At 35.1% G+C, this 14,208-nt stretch overlaps 1 protein-coding gene across 1 annotated transcript in view; it reads left to right on the plus strand.

The window, feature by feature from the left end:
* LOC149063724 (LIM domain kinase 1-like) overlaps nucleotides 1–8,278 on the plus strand; it is a 31,503-nt gene extending 23,225 nt beyond the window's left edge. The window contains exons 11-14 of the mRNA XM_089255937.1: nucleotides 758–985; nucleotides 2,343–2,497; nucleotides 3,926–4,186; nucleotides 6,404–8,278. Of these exons, the coding sequence (XP_089112063.1) occupies nucleotides 758–985; nucleotides 2,343–2,497; nucleotides 3,926–4,163 (621 nt within the window). The 3' untranslated portion in view covers nucleotides 4,164–4,186; nucleotides 6,404–8,278. The remainder of the gene's footprint in view (nucleotides 1–757; nucleotides 986–2,342; nucleotides 2,498–3,925; nucleotides 4,187–6,403) is intronic.
* The last annotated feature ends 5,930 nt before the right edge of the window (nucleotides 8,279–14,208 follow it).

Genomic DNA, 14,208 nt, shown 5'->3' on the forward strand with positions numbered 1-14,208 from the left:
ATTAGTAATTGTCCTTACAAATGCCTATTGAACAGCATGTCCATATGACGAGGGTAAAACCTGTCATACCCTTTCTTCTCAATTAGGAAAGCCAGATCGCGAGAAATGGGGAAGTTAATGTGCCCGCACACTGCTCTGAAGGGTGAGGTGGTCCAGTGACATGGTGAATTCTCATTCTGAGGATGGGTGAGAAGAGAATTCTGTTGATTGGACATAGGATCACATTGCGTCAGAGAAGTGTGTAGGCACCTTTATTCACAAGTGGTGTTTGTTTTTCAGGCATGCATCGTGTTTCATGCCATTACAAACAGATTCTACTAAATTCTCCTATGTCAAAGGTCAACGTTAATTATTTTTGTTCATTACTTTTTAAAAAACTGGTGGGGCAGAGGTGAGTTCAGACATTGTATTGAATTAAAAAATCTTTGCTGGTTCACATATTTGATGAAAAATAACATGTGATGAATATAAAAGACACACATTTGAGACTTATTGTACTATTCACAATAATGCATGGTCTTTATAACAAGCATTGACTGTATAACTGAATATTTTATAGACAGTTTTTAGCATTGAAGATTGTTTGTTTGATTAAACTTTGTTTTTTCCACTATTCCATCAAATATTTAATTATCGGCATAAGTATTTTTCCACTGTTTTGTTTGATAACCTTGCTGACATGCACCTTCATACTTGTTTATGTCTCAGTAAATTTTTTTATTCATCGGTATATTTATCTGTTTATTCATTGGTGAAGGACAAGACTGCAGTTGTTGCTGATTTCGGACTTGCAAGAATAATATCAGACCAAAATGTACAGTATTCCACTCGCAGGTATGGTAAGCGAGGTACTCCAAAGAAGTATGAGAGGAAGAAAAGGTACACTGTGGTAGGAAATCCATATTGGATGGCACCTGAGATGATGAAAGGCAAGAAATATGATGAAAAAGTTGACATCTTTTCATTTGGAATTGTATTATGTGAGGTGAATAAAATCTTATTGCTAAATCAAGTTCTTTTATCTGTTTCTCTCCCTCTGCATAAAAAGTTTTAGTTTGAAAAACAACAAATCATTTCATCCTTGCTGGGCACTAAAAATAAATAATTGAAAAAAAGAAATTGTTATTATAACATTGAGAAAGTGCTCTGTATGAAAATATTATAGTCCATTTAATTAGCTGCTAAGTTATTATAGTAGCCACTAATAGTATAGTTAGTTATAATTAGTAGCCACCTATATATATAATTAGTCCACCCCTGTATAGCCGCTGTGATGGTCAAGTGGTCATAGTGACATCCCCGCATTGCGAGGACCTGGGTCGAACCCCATCATCGCCACAGTGGTGGTCAGCTGAAGTTGGTTTTTTGTGGTTCTCCTCCCCCAGCTACAAGCGCAAGCTGATCCCCCCGTTAAACGTTTTGCCACAGAGAGCAACAGGCCTACAACAGTACAATTATCCAATCATTGCACTTCACTCATAGTTAGAAAAATTTATGACAGATGGCAGCACTACACATAACAATCATTACACAGTGTGATGCTTGTTAACATGTGTAGTTGTAGTCCACCTATTTCATTATGGTTGACATACTCAAAATTACATATTTTGATAAGTACAGTGGAACTCTGTTATATTCTAATTTTTGGATAAGTCAAATTTTCACAAATCCTCGAGTTTTCTATGTAATTTAATATGGAAATTACTTGTCTAATTCAAATATTTCGGGTAATTCAAAGAAGGATATCGTGATTTTTGTATGGGCAAATTTCGTTCTGAAAAATTCTGCAAGCAGTCAGACAGTTTCTCTTGACCAAGTTGTTAAATAACAAATCTTTTAATCACAAAAACAAAAGCTCCAAAATTCTGATACATTTTTGGCACATGTGATGGATGTCTTTTTTTTCCTGACCTGGACTTCTGGCTTGAACAGCGATGCTAACATTCTGCTCACTGAAGAACAAGTAAAGAAATATCCCAATTATAAACCCAGGTTTTATGATAGATTATTGATAAAAAAACAAATACTTTTTTTGAAAACAGTACTCTTTATATGTCAAAACATGAGTCAGAATTTAATTTGCTTTTCACATTGCATTTATTGTTTGCAAACCCTGTTTGAAATACATAGAAAAATGAAAAAAATTTCAGCGCATATTGAGGATTGAAAACTCATGATTTAATTTCATGTAAAAGTTTCTTTTCATTATTTCCTTGTACATGACTGAAATATACTTCTGGAAAAATTTAATGAGTTTTTACTTTGCAAATTTTAAGAAAAATAAATATAAATGATATAATCAGTTTTTTTACTGTGGTTCAAATTTCAAACTTTAATTTCAGATCATTGGAAGGGTTTTAGCAGATCCTGATTACTTGCCTAGGAGCAATGATTTTGGTCTGAACACCGTGGTTTTTAAAGAGAAGTTTTGTGCCTCATGTCCCGAGACATTCTATACAATTGCATTCCTCTGCTGTGATCTTGATCCTGAGAAACGGTGTGTTCAGGGAATAAGTTTTTTGCTGTTTGTGGAATCTTGATTGTCTATACACTTTTATAAGTTTATTTAATTATATCTTGTAACATATTTAATATTTAGATAACAATAAATGAAACATTGTTTCATATTAATTAAAATTTTCAAATTTGGATTACAAAAGTATGAGCAGTGGAGCATTTTCCTGTACAAATAAATATCTCCCAAAATAAATTTGTAAAAAAATCATTTTTTGTAAGATTTATATATGGCGTGTGAGTAGTATCAATGTTATTATTTTCTACAAATACATGGCCAACAATTCTTTCCATTCCTCACAATATCATTGCTCATTAATAAAAGTTGTGTACAGCAGATTAAAGACAGGAAATTATGGTAATTAACATAACCAGCCCATAGACTGAAAAGGTTGTGTATCCCTACTACTTTCACACAAAAAGAGTATGCTGCAAGACTCCTTGGGCACATCATTGATGAAACAAACTATTTATATGCTATTTAATGTATTATTTTTTCCATTTATAATATACATTTCAAATTACACAAAACAGGTTGCTTAAGCATTGTGCTCCTGCAGTTAAGAGTAAAGTTATCATATTCAATAACGTACTATCAACTACTGTTCAATTCTCTATGTGCAATTTCTATGAAAACTATGTGCAACTGTTGATCACAGTCTTTGGTGAGCCGCCACAAGTATCTCATATGTATTTCTCATTGAATGGTCTTAAAAAGTCACCATTTGATGCAATTATATTTCTATTCCAGTGAGAATGTTCAGTATAATGAATTTACGTGAATGTGAGCCGATCTCCCTGTTAAAAAGTCTCGCTACAGAGAGCAACAGGCCTACAACGATACAAATCTTCAATTATTAAACTTCACTCATAGTTTGAAAGGCATGTGGCAGCACTATAGCAAGCATTACACAGAAACAAACTTCACATTTTGTTCACATTACATATATGCACATTCCAACATGCACCAATTCACTAGAATTTCCGCAGAGGAATGTGAACAAGGTGCACATATGGTTTAGTAGTGGTACAGTAAAACCGCTCTTAACAGACACCCCTCAGATGTGATCACCTTTCTTTTATGGGCAAATAATTTCCTTGTATAATAAAAGTATGCATTTAAACCTCTGATTAAGGGTAACCCCTCTTTTACTGATGATTTTTTTTTTCTCCCATCAGTGTCCACAAAAGAGGTCTTACAATATAATGAAGTTGTTTCATACAAACTTCTGCCAAATGGAAACCTCACCGATCAAATGTTTTAAATTTTTCTAATCTTTAACTTCAACACAAATGTTCTTTGATAACTCCTAAATCATGATCCTTTTACAGAATGGACTTTATTGAAAGGATTTTTTAATATATATATATATATATATGGTATTTTTTTCTTTCATCTTTTCCAATTTAGTCCGCCTTTTGAGGTTTTGCAACCATGGTTTCAAGGGATGTCCATCCATTTTACAGTTGGTGCTCCTTTGCCTTCAGAACTTGTAAATGAGATCTGCGGGTTCAGAGAAAAGTCCCCTACCTCATCAGCAGAATCAACGCCAGAGTCTCTAACACCTGAACCTAGGAGGCCACCACTCAGAACTATCAGTGAGCAGGGACCTGTCACTGCGGATGCTTGTTTCAATTCAGATCTTTAAAAAGAATGTTGATATGTTCAAAGGTATGAATTTTCTCTTCTTTTTTTTTCCTTTTGAAGTCTTCCATTGTTTTTACATTACATGAGGTCATGACTTATTGCAAAGTTTTGCATGAACATTGTCAATTTTTAACTAATTCAACTAAAAGTGAAGGTGAGTTCTAATGTAATCTGGGTTGTTCAAGTTTTTGTGAGAAATTTTTCTCAACAAGTTTTATCGTAATATGTTTTAAAAGTCGAGTTGCTCTTTCAGTCAGATTCCCCCCTCCCCACATTGATTATAGTATAATTTTATCCCAGCAAAAAAGCTTCATTCTGACGAACTTTTTTTATCTTCAATTTTTTTGGAAGCACACATACTGTATGCACTCATTTATATTCCAAGTTTTTTATTCTTATCTTGTGAGGGGGTGAGGCAGGGCCATAACTTGAATTCTTGCCGCCCTCACAACTTCAAAATTTGATAATTTCATAATGCCGTTATTTGTTCCCACCTAAATCTACCTGAACTAGAATTTTGCTGACCAGGACAGTTGCCCCTTCCCCCTCTAGTTTTAGCCCTGGGATGAGCGTATACAGTCAAACCTTGTGAGCAAGTCGCCCGGATAACACAACACTCCACTTATCAGGTCACTTTAGAAAATCCAATTTTCCTCTATGGCGCTTTAATGTTATTGAACTCCTAATAATATATCTTCGAATTCTACTTGAGGGGTCATTTTTGTGAAAGAAACCTTTAAAACTTTTTCATCTGAATCAGAAATTCTTTATACAATAAGTTCTTATTGGTGTTTTTGCTGCATTCTTATAGAGCAGTACTCTAATATAGGGGAAGCTGGTGGACCTGTAAGGCTCGGTTGGGGGTGAGAAGGCCTGGCTCCATGATGGAAGAGCCCATGACAAAGATTTCATTTTCATCTAATCTTGATGAACAGTTTGCTTCTTCAACTTATTATTTTCAAGTAAAAATCCATATTTTTTCACAGAGAATAAAAAAAATGAAATTTTTCGAACTACCAAGTAATGAAATTTTTTTATTTCATTTTCTGGTTGTAAGAAATACCTGAACTATCATATAGGACAATGATAATTTTACAACAACCTATGAAAAATTTTATGAAGTGATGATATTTTTTTCTTCATTAAAATATCTTCATCAACCACTTGAATCCCTTCTGGGGGCAGTGGGAACCATGTTCTGGTCAGGTGTGTGTGTCATTAAAATGCATATTTGCATAAGGTTTTTACCAGAAAAGTACTTCTGTGACGGCAAGAAACCAAATATGGAAATTTTGACTGTTACAATGAAATTTTTACTTCTCATGCTTTCTTCATAATTTTGAAAATTCTAATTTACGCAATTTGCTATTTTCGAAAATTTATTCACAAAAAGTTGATATCACTGCATCATTTCCATCATTTATTGGCAATATTCCAATAGATATTGTAATCAAAAACGCTTTCATCCTTTAGAAACTGAATAAAAAAGCATATTGATTCAAACTCTTTTAAGAATGAGCGCAAATAAATATCAATCTTTTTTTTTTTCAGTGTTAATTGTTTTGAAATCACTAAATAAGTTTAAGATAAAATGTTGATAGATTTTTTTTTTTCAGTGTGAAAACTGAAAAAGCTTTGATGTCAGATGACCTTATCTTTAGCTTTTATGATATTTTACAATTTTGGGTGGCAGGGTTAATCAAAATTTATAATATAAATTAACTTGAATTAATCAATTATCAAAACTGCTCTTGCATGAGTTACGAAAAGGTTATTTTTCTTTGATGAAATGGAATGGGGCAGTGCAAGAGTAAGAAGATCATGGTTTAGCAGGTCACTCTGCTAAGGGGGTCATATTTTTGCTCTTCCAAAAATTACCTCTTAACAAGGTTTGACTGTATGCAGGCCCTTTTGGAGAACAAAAATTCAACCAGAGTTTCAAAAACAATCCCTCCTTTCCATAGCAGGGATGTACTAATTCCAGCCCACAAAACTCATCTTTGCAGCATCGTAAGACTCAAGCTGATCAACACTCTGAAATTCTCCCCCCACCCCCTCCCCAATTTAGGCACGATTGACGGTAATGTTTATCCAGGATTCATTGTATAAATTTTAATAAGAAAATAATTTAAGTTCATCTTCACTTTTGAAGTTCTATTCGATTTATTTCTTTTTTTTTTTCTTTTTTTTTAATTTTTATTGCTGTTAATGTTTCTAATTTTTGTTTATTTTGTCCTGCAGGAAAGAAATTGGCTGAGTCCAAATTCAGAATCTAATGTTGTTGACGTATTGTTTTTTATACATATAAGTATCGTAAAAGTCTTCTCAGATTGTTAATTGTCGTATTTTAGATGTGTTATTAATCAAATCTTCCAAGGAAAAAACTTCCATTTATAGAATCTCTATGAACAACCACAAACATTTTAATCTCGCAAGTTCTACAAAGTCGTAGAGATTTCATTCTTTGAATTTTATTTTGAAACACGTAAAGTTTTCATATAATTGTTGACATACATTTATTGACCGGTGTATTGATTTTTTATTCAGACTTATAGTTCATTCAGGTTATGCATAACTGAATTGTGGAGACAATGCAATATATGCTTTATATGATGATTTTGTTGAAAAAATTTCTATTGAATTTGTTGATGATTTCATTTCCATTTTTACAAATTGCAAAATTATTTTTACATATTTTAATTTTCTCCCTGACATTACAAGATGCTTTCTATTTCTGCAATGCTCAGAGTTTTTGTAAAATGAATTTCTCTATCAAACATGTTTTCCATTCCTCCAACCTGTCAGATCAACTGCCAATGGAGTCATTTTTTTTTTGTTCATGTTTTGATAACAGGCAAAAAAGGGTGTTTGAAGTCTTTTTTTTTCTTTCCCTTTTTCTAATTCAAGATAGTGAAGGAATATACATACATATATTATACAGAGTGTCCCAAAAAAAGTGTAAGTGTATTTTCAAAAAAAATTATAAATTTAAAAAACTTATTTATTCAATCAAACACTTACATAGTCTGGCTAAAAAGTTCTAGAACTGAGCTCATAAAAGAAGCAAAGTATAGTAAATATAGTGATCTCTCACATGCATTTGGGCTAGGGAGCTAGGAAAAAAGACGTAAGTGAGAGAGGTGTTTTTAAGCATTATTATTCTATATCTATAACTGGGAGTGCAAAAAAAGACTCGTAACCAAGAGAAACATGAGTGAGAGATCACTGTAAATTTTTATTACAGATCATTCTACATATGACCCTTGTGAAGCCATAAATTGGTTGTTACGATCCTCAAGCCTCTCTAAAGAAAGCTGGAAATTCTTTGCTGGAATGCATAGTAGCTTCCTCATAACGTTATCTTGAATTGTTGAATCTCTCTACCTTCTGCTTCAATTTCGGCTTTGGGAACAAAAAATAATCCACTGGTGCCAAGTCTGGTGAGTGTATTGGCGCTGTAGTCCGGTTACATTTTGTGCCAAAAATCAACAAATCTCAGCTGTGACCTGGAATAGCCCAGTCTTGAAACAAGAACAAATTTTTTCATGTGTGTAGATCTGATCACTCTCAAAAGGTTTCATTAGTCGATTCAGTATACCGATAATTCTCAGTTTTATTAGCACAAAGAGTCTGTGAAACACAAGAGTAAAGTTAGGGACCTGTTTTACAGAATAATATTCAGCACATAATAATTTTAAAACAATAAATCAATTGTTTCCTCATTCAAGCTCAAGGATCTCCCTGAAACGTCTCCAAGGACTCCCAAGAGGTCCACTGATCTGCGATTAAGAACCACTCCATTACATTCGTGTAGAATGTTGCATTCATTGTTTGTCCTGGAAGGAATTTCAAGTGAATCAGTCCTTTGAAGTCAACGTAGCTCTTGCATCTTATATTGAAGGCAGATGGGCTAGTGGGAGAATGCACAGTTCTGTCATCATTTCTAACATCCTCTCTACAATGTTGAAATTCCCCAAATTAAAAAAAAACACATTTGATTGATGCAAATATTCATAACCATATGCATTCTTAGAACTGCCTACAGCCAAAACCAGTCATCAGAAAATTGTGAAATTTTGTGTTTTTCTTAATAATGGGATGGGGATTTCTTTCAGCAAAAAAAAAAAATTCCAAATATTGCTACCAGAAGGTGTTTAATTTATAAATTACACAGCCAGCAACACTTTACTTGTACAGTTTTTATTACACCAGAACATATATGTTCCTATCATATGTCCATCATTTTCAGCTACCATCTAAAATCACAAGATGGCATGTTCTACAGTTGGCAGAAGTGTGTGATTGTAAATGTTGAGCACGTGCTGTGAAATGCTGTCTTTAAAATCAGTAAAGTTTTCAGTGGGTTTTCACGACTTACCAGATGTTTCAAATGCACCCAAAACCAAAAATCGCATGGATTAAGGTCTGGGGATCAGGAAGGAAACTCATTAGGAAAGTGCCAGCTGATGGCATGTTTTTCTGTGTTTTCCTTTTAAGAACATTCTTAACACACCCTGCAATGTGTGGAAGAGCTCCGTCTTGCATAAAGATTGTGCGTATAAGGCACTAACATGCTTGGTGACATTTGGAACTTTTTTTTGCTGAAATTCCCCCCCCCCCCAATCCTTTTATTGTCATCCACAAAATTTCACAATTTTCTGATGACTGGTTTCGGCTGTAGGTAGCTTTGAGATAGGGTTCTTTAATTATTTATACCCTGTATATATTTTTGTTTGTATATTATCGTGAACATGACTCCTGTAAAATTTCTATCAAATCAGCCCCAAAAGTTTTTATCCAGACTGTATTACAAGCTGCACCTTGTTTTTGAGGCCTATTTCACCAAAAGAAGAAAAAGTCTCATATGTCAGCATTCTGCAATCTTTGCAATGGGCATTTTTTGTCATTCCAACGACGATGTAGTTTGTGACCTGGCAGCTGAGGGGATGCTAGTGCATCAACTTCTAGTTTTGAAGGTTAGGGTTTGAGTTTCAGTGGATCATGGAAAACCATTTGTAGATTCTTGTTATTGTTAGTATGCCAATCAAGATTAATAATGCCTAAAGAAAAAATTAAGAGTATGTAATGCGTGATGAATTTAAAGGAAAAAAGAAATGTTTGGGATATTGGGATTACTGATTTGGGAGTCCTCATTGGCGAGCGGTTGGTTTTTTAAGTGGGAGCTCAGCCAGGCAAGAAATATCTTTTATAGTATAATTATGTTATTTTTATATCTACCCCAATTAAAAGCAAATGCACCTTCTGGATCCATGCTTGAGTACATTGACGACAAGAAAAAAGCTATTAGTAGTAAGTGGTCTAATGTGGTAGTCATGGTGTTTTTCTAACAGGAGCAACTGAGCCTAGATAAAAATTGAATCATTTAGGTTGTAAAGCATAACTTTGTCTCAGAAAGGACTCCACAAGAGCTTTTGAAGCATCTGTGTTACTTTACAGAACAGCATGAAGATGGATAAATCCTTTAACAAATAACGCTCAAACACGTGTAGCATCGCTTGGCGCCAATCTAGCATCTTCATACTTTCTAGATTTTCAAGTCCTTGTCACTACAACCTGATTTTTAAGATATTAGCTCCAAAGCAGCTGCGAAGAGACTGCTCTCCTTACACAATTAATAGACCGGCCTGAACCAAATGCCTGTGTAACATGTTTCACGCGACGCTGAAGACCAGATCAGAGCTCTATAAAATTTAGAACCATGTATGTGTTCTATGTTTCAAAAGAATAAATATTTTCCACTATTAAAATGTGACCCTCATATTTAAGCTCATGTAAATATCCTTAAACCTACGTGTCAAAAAAGATTTTTTTTTTCATTATAACTGTCTATATAGTAGATCCTTTTCGAGACGTTTTCTGTGAAAGCTCCATCTGGCATCCTAAAATTCCATGATCAAAACACTTTAATATGTTTGAGCCCTGATTTCCCACCTGGAATTTTTATATAAACTAAACTCTTTTTCTCTGTTTATCAACCCCATTTCATTCCCAGCAGAAAGTGGTTGGGCCCCCTCATGAGTAGCCCTTCATACTCATGAAGAGCACGATTTCTCTCGCTTGAAAGATATTTTAGAAATCCAACACTCTTTTTGGCTTTTTATCTGATATTGAACATTCTTAAAGAAAGCCTAGTGGCTTTAAAATAGTGAAACATGCTTGTATATTACTTGTCTTAATATTTTGATTAGCGTCCAAAGTAAATCGCAGCTCAATTTATCAACACTAATGCTCATGCCCATCTGTCCTGTACATACAAAACATCAGAGCTTTATTGATGATAACATTCATGTGGATGAGCTTAGATTTATCTGCAATTTCAATTAAGTACTTTATGAGATTGGAATAAGTTGATCTTTTTTTCAGGGAAAGGGGGGGGGGTTATAATTATGATATTCTTCCTGTGCCTGAATCAAAGTAATAATGAGTTGTTTATTTAGATATTTCGTAGAGAGGCCAGTTTTCTATGATCGTTATGTCCATAATACAATGTATTATTATAATCATGAAATGTAGAAGCTGCTGGCGGCTAGAAAAGAATGGATCGCTCTCACATTTGAAAGGTTTCGAGTACATACTAGCGTCCTTCTTTGATCACAAAATAACGTTAGAAGAAATTCATTGTACAGTGTTGTTACCGTAGGTTATGGAAGAGCATAACTCATACACTTCTTAATGCATTGCCCAGATAACTTTTAGAATTTTTTTTTTTCTTGCTTTTGCATGATGTGATGCATTGCGTTTCATAGAACTCAATGTTGGTTGAACTCATGCACATTTTGTTTTTCTAAAAATATTATATATATATCATATTAGTCATTGTTGTAGATAATTTAGAATCATAACAAGGTGCCTCATGTATTGCTCAGCTTTCGTCAATATTTCTCATATTGCAATATTTTCTTAGGCTTTCATGGCCAGTGTTCAATGAAATACATTCAAGTACAATCAAATTATAGAACTTTGTTAATGTTAAATAACAAATTAGACTACATGGGATTAAATCTCATGGGGTGATGGCTTCCATCAGGTGCAGATCCAGAGTGGGGATGATGTCAATTTCCCCCCCCCCCCAAAAATTGAAAAATTAGTCTATCCTGTATAATATGGAATGATCTAACAAACTTAACAATAAATCGCACCCTCCCCGACACATTGCCCTGGATCTGCTCCTGGCATCTGTACCTTCCAAGCAAAGAGATGGTTCTGGGTGGTGCGGCTGCTTACATCTGTTGGTGCACCGATGTTAAATCAGTGAGTGATTTGTTGCACCATGCGACCCTTCTCATTCAGATGCTACTACCCACAGTAGTTGGCTCGGGTACTTACGACTGACCCATGTGAAAATCCCGTCTCTGTATGGCTTCAGAGATGGGGTGACCCATAGGTCAAGGTCCAACAATTTGCCCACAATTATATGCACACTTAGATGTTTCATCTTTCCCATTACACATTCAACCATGACTGCTACTCCAGTGAACAGTATTGCTGCAGTGAAGCTTACTTAATGTCTGTCACAGTGCCTTTTTTTCACATGGCCAGCTTCCTCTAATTCAATTTTTCTTGAGTGTATATTCAGCTTTCAAACTTGGTCAGAGAAATTCACTTCCTAACATTTTGCCTACATCTGCCGCAGTCATCTTCGGGGGTTTGATAACACGTAGGTCTCTGTGAGGAACGAGAAAAACCATCATGCATCTAAATGCTTTGAGTTGTTTTATGCACATTAGGTTTGATCCTTATTGCTGCCATACTAATTAATTAAACCTCTGAAGATGTCTGCTGTAGATGTTGGCTTAATTGTAGGAAGTGATATTTTCAAACTATAGTCCACACGAGCAGTGTATATTTCATTCCTGATGTTATTTGGTCCTGACTTTCTTTTTTAATATTGTTTTGGTTTTACTATGGTCATCAATATAATAATTCCTAGTACAGTGTGAATTTCTATTCTAGATGTTTCGACTAAAGCTGACATTTTTAGTTAAAGTGTCATATCAGCATTGATCCAATCAGCTCAAGTTGTCTATTAATTTACTTCAAGGAAGCCTCTCTTTTGTTTTCAGTTGGGATCTTCATCACAGCTGTGAATGAAACGTTGAGAATAGAAATTTTCCTGAACCCAAAATCTATTTCACTACAACGCCAGTCATGAAAGCTTGCATTATTCTATTGTGATTGTTATACAGTAGAACATCTATTAACTGAGGTGTAATAGCCAAGTTTACCTATTTCTTTCACTGCTGTAGCTTAGTAGCAATCCCAGTAACAAACTGAAAAATGAAAGCAATTAAGTTTGGAAAATGCAGAATCTATCCAGAGAATCATGATGATACATGCAAGGGGGTGGACAAAAGTATGGAAATGCCCGACTCTTGCTAGTACAGTCGAAGCTCATTTTAATAACTCCATGTTAAAGCAGCTATTATCATTACTAGGACCAGTAGGATAAGTCTCAAATGTTAATGACTTACCTCACTTTTTTGTGTTTTCTTTTTTATGGAATGAGGGAGGGTGTTACAGTGAGCATCAACTGGGTTTTTTTTTTCAGTGATGAGTGATTTTGAAGGAATTATTGATTGATAAATATTCTGCTTGTGGAGTCGCATTGCTTCTATTTTTGTGCTGATGGAATCTGTGAGCAAAGAGTTCGGAAGCTCATAATTCTATAAGGTGGGGAAACAAAGCTCTTGCCAGAAATTTGTTGCTTGGAAAAAAGGATACAGAAAAAAAAACAAGAGAAATATCTTTTCAAAAATAATCCCCATTGTTATCCATAACATTCAATCATTTCTGTATCGATTTTTGGAGAGCTCTTTCAAAAAAATCCGGAGTTTTCGAGTTGAGAAAACAGGACCCCATTTTTGGCTTTTTCAGAAGTGCTCAGTTTGCTCTTGTTCAAGTGATTCAGTAGAGACAGGAATAGGCAGACGTCAGTGGGAGCAAGGTCGAGAGAACATGGAGGGTGGTTCAGAAGTTTCCAATCCAATTCCTGACTCTTTGACTTTGTGGCTTTTGCAGTATGTGGCCTAGTGTTACCTTGGGGATAAAAAAATATCCTCGTGGTTCATGAGCGGTGTTTTTTTCTGCTTAAAAATTTCATGAACATGGTCCAAATAGCCACAATACACTCCGGCATTGATTGCCTGACCACTGTGAGAAGAAAGTCATAGAAGATTATTTCACTGTGATTCCACCAGACAGACAATAGGAGGTCAGTGTGTGTCTGGAGACCTTTTTTTTGCCCTCACACTGGGCAAACTCCAGCTGAATTGTCTAGGGGAATATCCATAGTAGACCCACTTCTCATCACAGGTGATTAAGCTTTCAAGAAATGGGTCGTTTTCCTCCCTTTCCAGCAGTGATTGGCAAATCTGAACATGCTTGTCCATCATCGATTCAGTCAATTGACGTGGAACCCATTTATTGAGATGTTTTCGATATCCAAGCGCATTCAGGTGTTTCAGCACACCACTGGGAGTTACCCAGAGGTGATCAGAGAGTTCCTGAGTCAAAATCGATTTGCAAATCCTTGATTAATCTAACCATTTTCTCATCGTTTCCTTCACTTGGTCTTCCAGCCCATGCCTGGTCTTGGCATGATTCATCTCTGTCGTTGAGCCTTTTCAACCAGTATTCAACTGTTGTGGCACTCACAGTGCACTCTTCTAAGACAGAATTTACCATAGTTGCATCCCTAAAAGCACTAATTTTAGATTTCCATTGGAACCAAATGATGTGACCAATTTTAGATTTTTCAACAGACATTTTACATGTCCCATATTACACCTAAAAGTTGCGAACTAACAAAATTTTGCATACTACTAGAACACACTTTAACATTTCCAAAACAATCATGATTATGTAAATTAGACTGCAAACATGACTACTGCAGCTTGTCTGTTGTCTGGCCTATCATTTCTGGCAAGAACTTTGTTCCCCTCCCCCACCTTATATGCAACGTTGATCTGAAGGGTGTTTACCCAGCACCTCCTAGAGATAGGCCTCCGCAATCTGCTTTTGATGTC

Source organism: Pholcus phalangioides, unplaced genomic scaffold (assembly GCF_987345545.1).
Source record: "Pholcus phalangioides strain wild (caught in Gottingen) unplaced genomic scaffold, Ppha-v1.0 ptg000172l_1, whole genome shotgun sequence".
Taxonomy (NCBI): domain Eukaryota; kingdom Metazoa; phylum Arthropoda; class Arachnida; order Araneae; family Pholcidae; genus Pholcus; species Pholcus phalangioides.